Source organism: Aplysia californica, unplaced genomic scaffold (genome assembly GCF_000002075.1).
Source record: "Aplysia californica isolate F4 #8 unplaced genomic scaffold, AplCal3.0 scaffold00036, whole genome shotgun sequence".
In the NCBI taxonomy this organism is placed as follows: Eukaryota; Metazoa; Mollusca; class Gastropoda; order Aplysiida; family Aplysiidae; genus Aplysia; species Aplysia californica.
This window is the reverse complement of record NW_004797306.1, coordinates 1,475,626-1,492,697: the sequence shown is the minus strand read 5'-3', so window position 1 is coordinate 1,492,697 and position 17,072 is coordinate 1,475,626. Positions and strand designations below refer to the sequence as shown.

At 41.0% G+C, this 17,072-nt stretch overlaps 1 protein-coding gene across 1 annotated transcript in view; it reads left to right on the top strand.

Annotated features, from left to right (window-relative positions):
• Positions 1-8,770, top strand: part of LOC101854999 (PDZ domain-containing protein 8) — a 33,126-nt gene extending 24,356 nt beyond the window's left edge. Inside the window, exons 22-24 of the mRNA XM_013091450.2 lie at positions 1,581-1,673; positions 2,284-2,502; positions 5,255-8,770. Coding sequence (XP_012946904.1) covers positions 1,581-1,673; positions 2,284-2,502; positions 5,255-6,646 — 1,704 coding nt within the window. The 3' untranslated portion in view covers positions 6,647-8,770. The remainder of the gene's footprint in view (positions 1-1,580; positions 1,674-2,283; positions 2,503-5,254) is intronic.
• The last annotated feature ends 8,302 nt before the right edge of the window (positions 8,771-17,072 follow it).

Sequence of the window (17,072 nt, the reverse complement as noted above, 5' to 3'; positions counted from 1 at the left end):
TCTCTCTCTCTCTCTCTTTCTCTCTCTCTCTCTCCCTATTTCCTTTCCACACACACACATACACACACACTCAAATACTCACTGACCCAACATCAGTAGTTACACAATTAATAACAAGAGGTGTGAATGCCAGCTGTGTAATAAACGTCTAATATTATGACTGTAATGTCAAACCTCAACACTCTCGCAGTACAGTGGAGAACTGTACACCACTAAATGGCCATAGTTTATGACGGTGTTTGTTTCACTAATTGTGCCAAGCTGTGGGATCAAGGTCGTGTGTTTGACCAGGCCATTTGGAGTGTCATATGATATCATTAATTGTTTGTGACTGATGGCTGGTTGGTCTGTGATCAGTGGCTTTGTCAAAGCCTCTTTCTTTATCCTCTAGTGGGTGGTTGGAGAGTGCCACTGGTTGGTCCTTCTTCTTCTTTACTTTCCCTCTGTTGTTTCTGTCTGTTCGTCTTATTTTTTCCCAGTACTAAATGACCATTATTGTGTTGTTGTGCTTCTCTTTACTCAAACAAACAAACAAATAATTCCTTGATCTCTCACTGCGGGAGCTTAGGGGTTGGGACTGGTAGGTCCCTCATCTTTTCTTTCTTTTTCTCTCCCTCTGTTTCTGTATATCTATCTTGCTTTTTTCCCCCCCGCATTAAATGATCCTCCTAAGTAGAGCAGATCAGATCACAGTCTTTAGACTCTGCTGCAACCACAATAGACTGAAGCAACTCATACAATAGAAATTTAAAGTCAGAGACACACCCTTATGTAAGTGAGGCCAGGGTCTATAGAACAGCCACCTTATCTTGCAGCATTGTACTCTCTTCACAACCCCAAGAGTACTGGCATGGCAATATTCTACACCACTGGAGAGAAAACGGTTTAGCAGCTTTGAGGATCTAAAGATAAATGCTCAGTTTGTGTACTCTACCAGATTTTTTGTCTGACGGTCATTGAGAATGGGGAAGATGAAGAAGAAAAAGAAACTAAATAAAAGTTAATGACTGTTATCGTATATATGTGCTTCTCTTTACTATGCCATTGAAACCCTACCCCCCCCCGCCATTCTGGGGTTTGAAGTGGGGTTTTTGGGGTGGGATTTTTTTTTGCCGGCAGACGTATTCAAGGTCATGGATTGTTGATGATTTGTTGTTAGTGTTAGTGTTTTGTGCTCCAATAAAAATAATTTCCCCATTTGACAATGGAACTTATGTCTAGATGAATGTGCAATGGTTAGAGGCCCAACTAAGACAAGATATATACATGGACTGAAATTCGATGCCTTGCTCAAGTGATGCTCTCTACGAAGCTGTTTCCATATAATGCATATTTTGAAACATTACATGAACTGTTGCTCTATAAAGCTTGGTTACTTTAGCTGCATTTTTAAACATTACATGAACTGGTGCCTGGGTTTCTCTGGATGTATTTTTGAACATGCTACATGATCCGTTGCTCCACAAAGCTCAGTTTTTCTTGATACATGTGAAGACGCAGTATTTGATCCAACTAAACAATCTAAGCCATGTCTAGAAGGGAGTAAAATATTTACAATTTACTTGATCCATTAATTCCAGGCTGCCAATCAGGAAGGAGGTGTTGTTGAAGCAAACAGTGTGCTGGGCACCCTAGGTGAGGACGAGCTGCCCACTTCTATCAGTGCCACTGAGGTAAGGGGATAAACTTATGTGCAGTGCAGCCAGATTAAAATTAATATGAAATCACTGCTTAAACCGAACTTGATTGATTTGGATACAGCGACAAACCACACCAAAAAAAATGTATTATATTTTTCTTTGCTATTTAAACAATCTCTCTATACCCAAAACACAGCTAAACCAAAGAAAATCTGCTGGTCACACTGATTTGGATTTAAGCCTGCACCACTGTATTAATGACCAGGGTTTGTTATTTTTTAATTTTTCTGAACTTGGGATACCATGCAGGTTTATGGTGCCTCTGGTTGGTCTTACTTCTTTTTTTTTCCCTCTGTTGTTTCTGTCGATTTGATGGATGGGTGGAGGAGTCCACTAGAAGGTCTTTTCTACATATTTTTCTTTGTCGGTTTTCTGTCTATGTTGCTTTTTTACACCAGTGGGACTTAAAGGTGTGGAGATTCTTTTATGGTTTTGTAAGTCTGTTGAAAGTATTTTTTGAGATGATGCTGTTCACATGATATACGCTTTTTGCAGAATGCTGTTGACTTAATATTGTGAATGTCTGTGTTCTTCCCTCCGTCCCGGACATCCCACCCCTCCAACATATCCATCTACCCCACAGAACAAGAGTAACTCCCAGACCAGCACCAGCGGTAGTCGCTTCCAGTTGCTACGCGACCAGACGGAACGTATGAAGGAGAATGTTGTCAGACATCTCCGTAAGGCCAAGGTACAGTCGGCCGGCCTCAGCGACAAGGCCATTGTGGCCGCCAAGGACACAGGGGGCCGACTGTTCTTTGAAATGGACCCCATACTACGCAAGGATAAACTGGAGGAGTTGGTGAGTGGTTGGTAATGTTGTTGTTGGGCCCTCAGTTGTTTCTGTCTGTTTTGTGTTTCTCTTCCCCCCCAACATCTTTTCTTTTCCTCAGTTATTTTTGTCTCCGTCCATCTTGCTTTTTTTTCCTTTGGCCATTAGCGTGTTAATTTGCTTCGTTTTACTCAAAAATCTCTCCTCCTTTGAAGATGAGATTTTCCTCCTTGTGTGTTGACATCTCCCTCTAGCATGTTTTAATAATCATGTGCGTTTATCTTTCATGTCTGTCACTTGTTACCATGGCCAGGCCTGTTGGCTGGTGCCTCGTTCCTTGCCACAGAAGGCAGCCATCTTTCCCGGTCTCTGCTTTGATGAAATACTTCATAAAGTTGTAGACCACTGGCAGCTTTCACATTGTCAATCTGTGATAGATAAGATTCAACATCTTTCAAGTGAGTGGTTGGCGCGTGCTCTTCTGTGGTTTTGCACCCTCTATCATATCAGACATCTATCATTAGGGGGTTTCACGGTCTCCGGGCAAGTGGGGATTTCCGCTAAAATCCCGTTTTTTCCTCTTTCTTGGCTCATAACTTTATTAGTTCTTAGCCTGGCATATTAAAACCAACATGAAATGAGAGGTCTATATGTGCTTTTTGTTTCCATGTTAGTTTCAATGGGGGGAGAAATGCGTAACATTATAGATTTTTGAGTTAAAACTACAAGGGTCGTTATGCGTTTTGCCACAACGTGTGGCACGCAAATTGTGACAAATTTAGAGTGCAGCGCGTTTCGGGCGGTTTATTCGAGCTGAATTTTCAATCGCTAACCGTTGTAGTTGACCGTTGAAATAACGTGATTCTGTAGTAAAATTGGACGCTGAAGAGTTTGCAATCCACCCGGAGTTTGTACGACGCTTGTATAAAAAGTTATGGTAAAATATATATTTTATCTTCTAAATTCTTTTTTATTAACGATGGAAAACGCTCCCGGGGCAAGTTATATTGATAGATATATCATTTAGCTCTCTAGAAATGTCATTTTTGTTAAAAATGATTAAAGTTTTGTCGAGGAAAATCAAACTTCACTACACTACCCTAGTTCACTTCGTAAGGTAAAAAAATAATTCACCCGCAGAGCCAGTTGTCAGGGGCGAGTATCAAAAGTCAAAAGTTCAAGATATGTGTGAAAAAAGTAGCAAGCACAAAACCTCATTTTTACATATTTTATTATCACGAAAACACATGCACTTGGTTATGCTTTTCTTTTTTTGAAGAGTATAGATAACAATTTTCTCCCCTCTTGGGAATCAACACTAGATCTCCTGCTTATGAAAGCGAAGCTCTTAACCGCTACACCACAGACGCTGGTTCTCTTCCTCTGTATCCATCTGTTCTTTGGTTGTATGCTCTTTCATTGGATGTGCATCACTTTTTGCCGATGTAAAGAATGTATACTTTTGCTCAAGACTGTTGGCATTTGGGAATTAGATTCAAAATCACTTAAGTCAGGCGCGAATAATTTAAATACATCGGGGGATGACAAACGTCTTCAACACATCCATAATTCAGGTTAAGGGCTAAAGGTGATGAAAAATTGAAGAGATATCAGTCAGGGAATGGCAATTCGTACGAGCTTTTCATGATTTTCAGTTTTCAGAGTTCGTGTTTTCCGTGCCCAACTGCATTCATTTTTTCGGGGTCAAATATGATTTTTTACAAATATAATGGATTTATTGTTGCTTTTTTTACAGTTCGTTAGATGCGCCTAGTCGTGCTGATTAAGAAAATATATACTTTTGTACACTTTTGACTTAAAACACTAATGGTATGTCGCTTTTAAGTCAAAATCAGTTGCGCATTTCGTCAATGGCGGCCATATTGGCGGCCATATTTGGTCACATGACTTTGCACATTACGTAATACATTGTTTATCATGTAGGCAATTGCATAACCTTTCTGGAAATGTATGATTATCATATGTTTTACGGGCAACTTTTTCTTTGAACTAAGGAAAACTGTTGCTAAGTTGTCTTCCTCATGCCTCATTTCACACATTTTGGTGCCATCCTCTTGTCTATATACGTAAGTAATTAATTATCCCCGAAAATGCCCAAATTCACAACAAAAAACTTGCATAACTTTTGAACCGTTTTTCCAATCTTCATGCAGTTTTTTTTTTTTTTTTTCTCAGCTCCTTCAGCTCTATCTAGTGACATATATTTTGGTCAAATGAATTGTTTTTAAAATTTTTCGTGAAACCCCCTACTATCATCCTTATCTGTCCTCCTTGTTTTCTTCGTATGTTACCCTCTAGTAACACCTCTATTCTTGGCCACTTATATGACGTATTTGTATTGCAAGTGACGTAAAACCGTTACTAAAGCTAAACTATTTTTTCTCCTCCTTTTCTTTTCATGTTACTATAAAGTAACACCTCTAATCTTTGGCCCTTATATGATCAATTTGTATCACGAGTGCTGTAAAATTCTTACTCAAGACTCAAAGATTGAAAAAACACCTTTCATGTCCTAGCTCAGTGCGCTTTATCTTATCAAACATCTATCGTCCTCATGTATCCTCCTTTTGTTTGTATGCTACTCTGAAGTAACACCTCTAATCTTTGGCACTTATTTATATGACTAATTTATGTTACGAGTACCATAAAACTCTTACTGAGAACTCAAAATTTCAAAAAACATCTTTCATGTCCTAACTCGGTGTGCTTTTCTCTCCTCACCCCACCCCCCACACTCACCCCTCCCCGTGTCCATGATCAGCTGGAAAAGCTGGACGAGCAGCTGAAGGAGGAGATGGCCAACAAGGAAGGGATCGACGAGGAACTACATCTGTTAGAACAGTCAGAGCCAACCAACCCACGCTACAAGTCCGAGGTTCGAGCACTGAACAACCGGGCCGTCAAGTCTGTGGAGAAGCAGGATGCCATGAGGCTGCTGATGTTACAGTACTGCTCGGGTCTACAGAACTGTTTGGCTTCTCTGGAGCAGGAGGAAGGAGAGGAAGTGGTGGTGGGAGAGGGGGTGGATGGTGTTGTCAGACGAGGAGGGGAGCAAGAGGAAGGTTTTAGTGTGGTCAGAGGGAGAGATATGGAAGAGAGTTTGGATGTAATCAAAGGAGGAGGAGTGAGGGACAAGGAAGGGGAGGGTAAGATGGACGTGGTTTTGAGAGAGTCTCGGGCTTCAGCTGTGGGTGGATTTGTTCGGCGAGCGAGTTCGTCTGTGAAAGAGAAGATGTCTTCTCTGAAGAAAGATTTTGTTCGTAAGGGGCTTAAGGGTTTGGAGGAGAGAGGGGAATCCCCTCCCAGGTCCTCTCCTCTCTCTATCAACAACAGCCGTGGTAGAGTGGGAGGGAGCTTTGTGGAAGAAGGAGGAGGTTTGTGGAAGACGAAGCAAAGAGGGATTGGGGATGGGCAGTCAGGGGAAGAAGGAGGGAGTGAGAAAGGGGAAGATCTCAGAAGGAATCTACGCAGTAGGAGTGAGGGTGCTGTTCACGGCGTTGCGCGCTCTGTTGATGCGGTGACGATGAATGATGCGGAAAAGACCTCATATCTCCACAGTCTGTTGAGGGGTGGGGACGTCCCTATTCTGGACGTGGCTCGGCACGGTGACTACCTGATGCCTGCAGCGCCAGCTGTCAGTGGAGACAACAACACACACGTTCGGCGAAAATCCGACATCCAGATCAGAGTGGATGATGTTGACAAAGAGACAAGTGTTCCTGTGGGAGACAATGAAGTTGCAGATAGTAATGAGAGCAACAATGATCCTCGCAGGCTTACTCGCGGCGACTCCCGAATGTCAAGGTCATGCTCTGATTCGGGCCTGGAGATGGGCAAGATGATGACCTTGAGCCCGGAGGACATCTTGCGTTACCATAGCAACTCGTTGCCCAAAGTTCTGGGCGGATTTGATGAGTCGGATTCTGAGTCAGACTTTCTGGTCATTGATTCAAGTGATGAGCCCGTGGTCACTGATAGCTCAGAGGAGGAGGATGGGGAGGCGGAGGGAAACGGTTTGGGGGTGGAAATACGCACTAAGACTGGTGGGTGTGGTCAGAGAGATGGTGATGGTGATGACCGAGGGGATCGGAACGATGAGGGGAAGGGGCAGCATCGCAACCACTTACAACGGCTGCAGTCGTTTCAGGTGTGATTACAGCTTCAGCTGCTGTGAAATGACATTGACAGCTGCAGTTGTGCGATGAAAACAGCATCAGTTGTTTGTGATGATGACAGCTGCAGCTGTGTGATGAGGACAGCTGCAGTTCTTTCTAGTGTAATAGGGGAAAGGGGGGAGGGGCAGTATCGCAACCACTTACAACAGTGGCAGGCTGCAGTCGTTTTAGTTGTGAAATCATCAGCTGTATTGCTGTAGTTGTCAAAAACGGCTGCAGCCATTTCAAGTGTGATGATAGCTGTACTGCTAAAAGTCCCTCTGAGCCTTTCCTTTAGAGATGTCTGTGATGATCACAACAGCAGCTGTTTTTTTCTAGTTCGAGGATTACAACACCTGTAGGGATCATTACAACAGGTGCTGTTGCTGTTGTTTCTAGTTGGTTGACTACAACAGCTGCTGTTGTTTCTAGTCGAATGACTGCAACAGCTGTAGCTGTTTCTTGTTGGATGATTACAACATGTGTACTGCCTATTTTTATTCCCAACAATTTCGAGATAAAGAGGATTTTAGTCTGTGCAACCATTGAAAAATGTTCTTCGGAAATTTGAAATCTAATTTGCTCATTAACTAGTCACAGTTTCACTTTGATTTTTTTTAAGACTAGAAGGATAACTGATCAGGCTTTCGACTTAGCAAATTAAAAAATTTGTTTTGTCAGCTTACGGCAATGTAGGGATCATTACAGCAGATCAATGGGATCTCTACAGCAGATCAATGGGATCATTACAGCAGATGAAACTTGTTTCTAGTGGGATGATTTCAACAGCTGTATCTGTTTCTAGTGGGATGATTCCAACAGCTGTAACTGTTTCTAGTTGAATGATTACAAGAGCTGCAGTGGTTTCAACAGTTGTGATTTCTCGGAGTTTTACCTATATGAAGACATTACATCATGGATATTCTTAAATGACCTAAAAGTGTTGATAGGGGCATTAAAACCCTATACCATTTCACCATCACCATCATTGGGATAAACTTCTCACATAGATTATGAATTCTTAACTTGGTTAGAGTGTGTTACTGGTAGGTGTGTATTCATTGTGACTTAAGGTTTAATGTTGGTGCATTTTGGTCACAAGGGGACCAACTCATAGCTGGACTGTTGTGAACGGCACTGGTTCAAATCCCCAAATGGATATTCTTGAACTTGTATTGTGGAGAAAATTTTTGAAGTCCTCCACTCATTTGTTGTAGCAGAGATTGACGTTAAAGTCAGAGTTTCCCCTTCTATGTAACTAAACAGTGTTGAAAGCAGAGTTGAACCTATCCAAAAGCAGGTGGAGGGTTCCATTGCAATACACACTACAGGCCAAATCTGGGCATTTCTGGAAAACCCTGTACATTCCATAATCTTATGATATGTACTGCTGTGAGAATTTTTATTTTCCCTCAAAAACACCGTAGCCCTTGATATTTAGTATGATAAAAGTGCTTTTCTTTCATACTTTTTGTTTTTTGTGGTACTGTCCGTTCTGTGACAGCTAGGCTCTTTTTAGTCTGAGTGATTTCCTATTCGGGAAGTTTCTTATCCAGTATCTCTGCATCTGCTGTCTGCTGGTTGTGTTTTATCTTACTCGGCCTAGGTTTTCACTAGCAGGTAACGCTTTAGAAAGCTGCCTCCTAGATTATCTATTTTGTGTCAAAGTGAGCGTAAAACTTTTATCATGAGTTAGATAAATGATTCATTAGTACAGCATTACCGTCTACTAATTGTGACTTTATGTTGGTATAGTTGTCAGGAAAGGGACCAACTCCACCGTATTTTACGCAAGTGAGAACTGCTTGAAAAATTGTTGGTACAATGCACAAACAGGACATTTTATTTATGGTGTCGTTTCTTCACTATGACGTAAATATTGTTTGTTTTCTTGAAGATGAAGCAAACCATGTTAATGGGGGTTTTTTTGTTCCAGCTTTGATGAATTTGATGTAGCCTGTTTAAGTTCTGTTGCAAATTATTGGCATGTGTGGTGTAGCGAGTAGGCTCTTGGTAAATGCATGTGAAAGAGGTGAGTTCTTTTGCAGTGTGAGGAGAATTTCTATCGGTATCACTGCTTTCCTGCTGAGAGATTGTATCCTTATCAGCCTGGGCTGGCATTGACATGGCATTGACAGGTGGAGTCAAAGCAACCAGCCTCTTAAATGATCTGAATTAAGTCGATGGGGATGTAAAACATGTACAATCACAAAATTACTGTTACCGGTACAAATTGTCATTTTTTTCTTGTCCAGGTTTTTTGTGAATACTACTCTAGTGTCCTCCTCACACCGGCATGTGTTATACCTTTGTAATCACAGGTGTTTCGAGGGTGCCGCTGATAAATTCCTCCTTCTTTTTTTTCACTTCCATCCCTGTCATTTGTGTCTGTCTGTTGGTCTTACTTCCTCCATGTAGATAACCACCATCGTTGTGTCATCATGTATCTCTACGCAAATTCCAACTGACAGCGCTACTGTAATGATGTACGTATGTACTCTCACACTGTGTGTTATGTCATTTTGTTGTTGAAGACTACACGAGACAAAAACTGGTGATGTTCAAACCGTGTTCCTTTTCTTCAAATCTCCACTGTCACACACAGTAATGACATAAAAAGATTAAAATATATATGTCTAAAATAAACAACTAATGAAAATTCCGACAGCAGAATGCAGAAACGTGAAAAAATTTTTACCCACGTGAAGATTCGTGAAGTCTCTGGATCGAAATTCCTGTTGATGTGAAAAAATTACATCCCCAGTTTTACCCCGTCAGCAGTCATCAGCTGTCAACTTGCTACCATAATGATTTGTTCTCACTGTGTCTGTCATGTTATTGTGTAGTGGTCATTGACCTGCCATAGTCGTGTTCCCTTATGCCGCATGGGTTGGGGTTTTTTTACATGGAAATTTGTATACATGTACCTACTGTTTCTTTTAACGTGATATTATTCCTTTGTATTTATGAAGGACTGCCATGGAGTGTTTGGTTTGAGGTTATTCTTACCCTCAGTCCCTGATTTCATCTTTGGCAATTATGTAGCAGGTTGACTTAATGATACCGCCAACACTTTCCTGTCTCCGCCGAGTTCTGTGTGGTTGTAACTACTCCAAGCACTGGGAGACAAGTACCGCTCCCACCCGTGGAATAAATTTTGTTAGTGAAGGCTTAAAACATGTGCGTGTGTACAGAAATGCTGTGTGGTTTCCATTACATGTACTCATATATTATACTCGTTCCCATAATAGAAATGTAATGACTCTCAAAGTGTGGCTGGCTTGCCCAGCCTGTTTTTCTCTTTTAATAATCTCATTGAAGGTATGTTGTTCTGCATGATAGACTACAGCAGTTGTTTGGAGGATGCCATTGGTAGATTCTACTTCTATTTCTTCCCTCTGTTGTTTCAGTGTTACTCTTCCCCTGCTCTAAATGAGCATTATTATATCAATGTGCTTTTCTTCTTCTTTTTTCTATTCAAACAATGCCATGTTTTTCCTTTGAGACTTGTATTAAAAATTGAAGCCAATGTTGTCTAAGGCAGACCACAGATAGAGGTAGCTCAGTCCAATCTTCCACTATGGTTTACCCATGCAGCCTTGGGGCTGCAGTAGGCAGCTCATTCAGTTTTGTCTCTCTTTGGTTGTATTATTATCTTAAACATCTCTACAGGTACTTCTTTTTCTTTCCCTCTGTTGTCTCTGTCTGTATGTCTTGCTTTTTTACCTGTATCAGATGACCACCATAATGCCAATTACCTTCTTTTTACTTTAATAAATAAATTAATAAATGTGTGTGTGTTTGGAGAAAGGTCCCAGTTGTAATAAAAATTTTGGATATTGAAATAAGGGCATATTTTGGTACCAAATTCAATGCTGAACAGGCTAATTTTTAACTTTAAAAAAAATATCTTGATTAATTTTAAAGAAATGCCACATTTTTTTGTAACTTAGGATGTAAAAGCAAAGTTTGGAGAATAACCCAAATTTTTAGCCCACCAATTCCTAGCCCATTTTAACCTTTGATGAAGTGCGACATGGTGCATAAATAACTTTTAAAAAATATTAAGCCTTAGAATAAATATTATAAAATCCGTTCAATATGTTATTAAGAAATGGTTAAACTTTTGTTTTCTGATGGAACTAAATTTTTTATCCGGTACAAATATTTTTGCCTTTTTAACATATTTGCTCAAAAATAGCTTTGTCGACAACTGGCACACTCACAAATAATCTTAAAATGGACAGGCCATTACATGTCACTTATCATTGTACATGGCTGATGCTACCTGCCTCATAGATTATCTATATTGTGTGAAGGGGAAGGCAAAAAATATTGTACGATTTTTCAAAGTATCAAATGTCATGCTAGTAGTAGGTCATGTTACAATGGTTGTTCAAGACTGGATAAGGTCATATTAGTAGGTCACCGTCATTTTACAGTGGTCTTTGATTAAAGTCATGTCAAAGTAATTTGTAGCTGAGATGGTCACACAGCCACTGATAGGTCCTACTTCTTTTTTACCCCTCTGTTGTTCCTGTCTGTCTGTCTTACTTTTTATGTGCTGTGATGTGTCAATGTATATCTCTATACTCAAACAAACAAGTGATTCATGACACGTGCTCTGTCAAGTTCATACTTTTATGTGTCATACACAAGAGTCTGCCATCAGAGTATACAAAGTCTAATCCTCTGAATATATTTTTTTCCCGTCTTTCATTCTCAATTGTTAAGTTAAAAATCATGTGTGTGTAAACTGTTGGAAGATTACTACTACTTTAATATATACTTACTTCCACAAAGCCATGTGGTGAATTATCAACTGGAAATGAAAATGAACTATATTTTTGGGAATTTTTAACTTGTATGAATTTTGTGTGTTTATGACTTATATATAAGATATTTTCCTTTGTCTGTAAAATCACTGAATTTTTTTAAACTTGCTTGTAATTGTATACTGTTTAATCAGTGCTTTCATCTACTGCGCATTGTGATGCTTTATTCGGCGTTACTGCGGGTGCTTTTTTAAACTGGAATGTGTGAATTGCTCACCCAGTGAATGACCTACTCTGGGTCGATGGGGGTGTATAAAATAGTCGATGAACAATCATTGAGCGTATCAGGAGAGGAAATTCTTGAAATGAAAAAAAACTGTAATATATATCATAATAGGTGTGGTTGTGTACTAGTTCTGCTTGATGGCTTTGTTTAGAAAGTTTCATTTTTTGCAGTGGCATCTGTGGTGTGGTCTGTTGGTTGAGCTCTTAGTTATCACTGGCAGAAGACTTGAGTTCGGTTCCCAGTTGGGGAAGTTTTTAATCAAGTATCTCCGTCTGTCTGCTGGGATGTTGTATCCACTCAGCAGAGCAGGCTGCCTCCTGAATGATCTTAATTATGCTGATGGAGGCGTAAAGCATACGCAAGTTATTTACTACTAAGAAGTATATTATGCTACTGTAATGTGCTCTATGCTCAGGTAAATGTAGTTTTCTGGCTTCAACTTTTCACCTAAACCTCATCTCCTCCCAACCCCCCTTGTTTATCTGCTATGAAGTATTCTGTGCTCAGGTAAATGTAGCTTTCTGGCTTATGCTTTCCCCCATCGCTATGTTTTTCCTCGAAAATGGCTGTTGTATTTTTGCAGTTCACATTCCTGTTTCGCATATAACAGACTCTCACTTAATCTGTGCCTTTTTTGCCAATCACAATCCTTGAACATGTGGAACAATCACACAACCACCACCCTACCCCACCCTCCACTCACTCCATGCCTTCTCCCTCCCTCAGCAGCTTTCCATCTGTCACATGCCATTGTCTTATGGGAGGGGGTGGGGGGGGAGAATGAAGAAATTTATAAAAAAAAAATCTCTTTCTCCTTTTATTACTTTTAATGTGTGAGGGCAGGGGGGGTGGGGGGGGGATTTTTTTCCTCTGCCCTCTCTCATCTTACCCTCCTCATCCTCCTACAGCATCACTAAGCCCCATCTTCCCCCCCGCTGCACCCTCCTACAGCGGTTCTCCCTCTCCGACAGGCCTATCCCTTTCAACCCTCAGTAATATTCAAAGCTCCCCTCCCCCCGCGCGGTCTCCATTTTCAACCTATAATCCTCCCCCCCCCGCTCTTCTCCAATCCTTTTCATACACGGGGGGGGGGGGGGGTTCTTTTTTATTTTACAAATAAAATAAAATCCATTGTTTTTTTTTTTTTGGGGGGGTTAAAAAAAATTCTCCGGGGGGGGGGGGGGGGGGGGGGGGGAGTTGAGGGTCAGAAGTTTGCTGTTATGTTTTGCTTAGTATTCTAAGAGAGAGAGGTTTGTTTTTTTCCTCTTATGAGGCTGTACTGTATTTTTCTTTCTTACAGTGTGACAATGTTCACAACTGTAGTCTCGCTTGGAGTAAGGAAGTCTGAGTGTGATGAATGGAGACTTTTGTGAAGGCGTGTAAAGCTGCTTCTGGCTTAAGATGAGAACTTCAGTGATGCTTACTGGTTTGCAGCAAAGGGGAGAGGACATGCGGGTGGTTGAAGGGTGCCACTGGAAGGTCCTACTTTTTTTCTTTCCCTCTGTCTGTCTGTCTGTCTTTCCTTTTTTTTACCCTGCCGGAAGACCATTATTGTGACGATGTGCTTCTTTTTATTAAAAAACGAAATGATCTTTTGATATTTGCCATGACCTCTACTCTAAACATGGATGCTCCTCTTCCTTCCCTCTCACGTCTACAATTTTTCCTTCTCTCACTCAGTATTTTATGATGATCTTAAAATTGTTGGGTTGTTTTTTTTCCCTGGTGTTGGTGTTGTTAGTATTATTTCCCTCCTATCAGCATGTTCAATATTTCCGTTTAAAGTCCAGTCTTCTTTATCCTTTCATTCTGTGCAAGAGAGACAGATGTTTGCCAATGCCAAATATATGAGTGTGTGTGTATGTATGGGTACATACATATGGTGTGTTTGTGTGTGTGTTTATTCCCTTGTTGAGTATGCTCTTGTGCTACATCAGTTGAGGGACTTGTTATGAGTCACAATAGCACAAAAATGTTTATTTACAAATGCCCAGAAAAAGGCAGAACAACTTATCAGCGATTAAGTCTACAACCTCAAATGTATGAAGACCCTTAAATATTATGATAATGTCATTATGATGCTCCACACGATCATACTTACTTACAGTTCTTTCTTTTGTTTTGTTTTTTTTTTTTTTTTCAGATCATTTTCATGTACTATAGGATGTGAGAATAGTGTTTTGGTTTTTTTTCCCTTTTTATTATTTCTGTGCCTTTTTTACTTAAGTTTCTTTTCTGGTCTGTACTCATCTAGCCTGCTTTACACATACATGTACTTCATTGTGGCTTACAAGCTCAGTCAAGCACAAAGTTCCCTCCGCCCTCCCAGCTCAGTTAGCTGTCTACTCAAAGAGAGAAAAAAGTCCAAATGAGTGGTTGGTGGGTGCTCTAGTGTGGTTTGCTCCTTCTTTCCTATATAAAACATCTACCGTCCTGATCTCTCCTACTTCAATTTTGTGTGTTTCTCTTTTGCAGCACCTCTAATCTTCGAGACTTATGTGACCACATTGGGTTGCAAGTGCCACAAAACTCTTACTAAAGCTAAAAAAAACCTAAACAGCCCGTCTGGGTCCTTTCGATCAAAGGTCTACTCATGAGGTAGGATAAACAAGGAAAAACTTGTTATTCACTGCACGGGTGGTTGGAAGATGCCCTTGGCAGGTCTTACTTCTTTTCTGTCCCTCTTGTTTCTTCTGCCTGTACTGTCTTGCTCTTTCCCTGCACTAAATGGCCATTATCATGTCATTATGCTGCTCCTCTTTCCTCAGAACAAACAACCATCATTCGCAGCAATGATCCACATTTCTAGTTATGAAGACTGCTCTCTGTTTGTATGCCTCTTTCTTATCCTACCTCACTCCTTCCCCCCCCCCCGTCTTTCACTATGGGTTAGTATTTCTTTACTTTTTGAAGTAATTTTCATACTCTTTTATTTTTTTCTCGCTTTCACCCCATACTCTTTTCGGCTTTAGCGTCGATTTCTCTCCCGATCTCTTCGTCTTTTTGCCAGCGAGATGGATAGCATAATCATATTCTCTTCATCCAATTTATCACGTTCTTTGCCACTTGAGTTTCAATGATCTCGATTTTATACCCTTTCTCTTCTCATTCTTTTCCACTGTGGACAAAATTGCATTCCTATCCCTTCTCCTCCCCCCCTCCTTTAACGAACACGAACATTTCCTCTCTGTATGTCTTGCTCCCTACCAATCTCACTCTTTTACTCTTGTACTCGTTCCTTGATTGTCAGAGTAAGGGAGAGAGGGAGTAGGGCAGTGAACGAATCAACGAGCGAGCTTCTGCTTGACTAACTTTGACTGACTGACTTAATCACTAAGAAAATCTCAAACACTGACCCCCCTCTCCCATTCCTCAGTGACTAGACCAGTCGTGTCGATTCTCACTGCCTCTTGCTCATACTATACAAAGTCATAGCTCATTTAGACAGTCAATCATCATCATCATCATCATCATCATCATCATCATCATCATCATGGTATTACTAATAACCACCCATGTACGTTCAATAGTGTAAACAACCGTTGCCAGGCAGGACAAATACCCCTCCCCCTTTTGTCTCCCTTGAAGATAGAAAAAAACCCAAACCCTTCCACGTACAGAATGAGGGGCAGTAATTCCCACAACCATCAGACACAATTAGGGGGCACGCAACTAAGAAAACTTAATGAATTGCAAAGAGAAGAAAAAGCAACAAAAATCTACCAAAAAGTTTTTTAAAACTACATGTGCCAGGATATGGACAACAAAGATGTATCTTATTATATTCGAGGGTCAGCATTCTGGCCGGGTGCCGAAAATCTTCATAATATATTTATGGGTTTGATCAAAATGTTTTACATTCTCATGGCCATTCAGGAGGCAGGCTGCTTTGATCCTGTCAGCCAGGGAGCAGTTAGGGGATGAGAGGCAAACAGTTTCCTAGCAGATGGACGAGAATTTGCTCTAGAATAAAATAAACTTCTCCATGTGACAAGCGAACTCAAGTCTTTTGGATGCAACGGCGAAGAGCCCACGTAGTAGCCTACAGCTTGACGCCGGTTGAAGATCATACTCGAGGCCACTTTTCACGTACATTTTTTGTTAGTTCTAGAAGTGCATACTGAAATTTGTGTGACTCTAGTGCAGGAAATGTGTTCTGTGGCCTATTGTGGTATTAGGGAATAGGTTACAGTCTTCATCTTTAATTTTCGAAAAGCTCAAACCTCACAAGTGATAATTCCTGTACTAATTTGAAAATGCAGTTGGACCTGCTCTAACAACCGCCTGTCTTAGACAATCACCAGTATAAACGACCACTTCAGACTCCCCCGCTGGCGTTATTTTTCCTTCTATGTTATAAAGAAACTATCCATGAGACCCAAAATATGTTTAAGATAATCTCTTTCTCCTCATTAATGGACGGTCGTGGTGGGCAGGTTCAACATGTGAATCATTTACTGCTCATTCCAAGGTATATGTTATCATGTGTACAAAACGTTGACACTGTAACATAAAACGCATCATTGACACTATAGATATGCCAATAGTTGCGTGTAACCTTAACTGTTTAGTCATCGTCAAGCGAAACACTAATGCGATCTGCGCATATATACACTTGCTCACTAATTCAATAAATCATTGGTGCGCGATATTACTCCTCATTCTTTATTAACGACTGAAAAATCCACTCTTCGGCGTCCCTAGCAACGTATGCTACTTAGTGCAACAACAAAAAAAGAAAAAAAGAAGAGGATTTTTTAGTTTTCCAGCAGGACCAACAGGCCCTCGGGCTAAGTAACGACTCCCATCCCTGCAATATCGCCGCCTTCCCTATAGGCTGAGCGTCATCGAGGTGTGAAGTATAACTTTCCACCATGAATTTCTCATGAGTTGTAATGACAGGAGGAAAGGTCGAGCACATCCAATGACCTTTTACGCCAGATCTACGCTACATTAGTGGCATCATCAGCTCACGCTCCCCTGTCTTAGATTCCGCTCACGCTCCGAATAGGGTTGTGTGTGTGTGTGTGTGTGTGTGTGTGTGTGTGTGTGTGTGTGTGTGTGTGAGTGTGTGTGGGTGTGTGCGTGTATGAATGGGATGGGTTGGGAAAGGAGGATGAAGGAGTTTGAGGGAGGAGGGGGCGGAGGGGGTCGACGTTGCGTGTATGCGTGGATATGCATATTATGGTACAGCTAGGGGGGCACACATGAGACTCGCAGATGACAAAATGAGTGAAGGTCTATGTGCTCGCACACAGAAGTACTAGATTATAATACTTCAATACACACTCACACACACACACACACACACACACACACACACACACACACACACACACACACACACACACACACACACACACA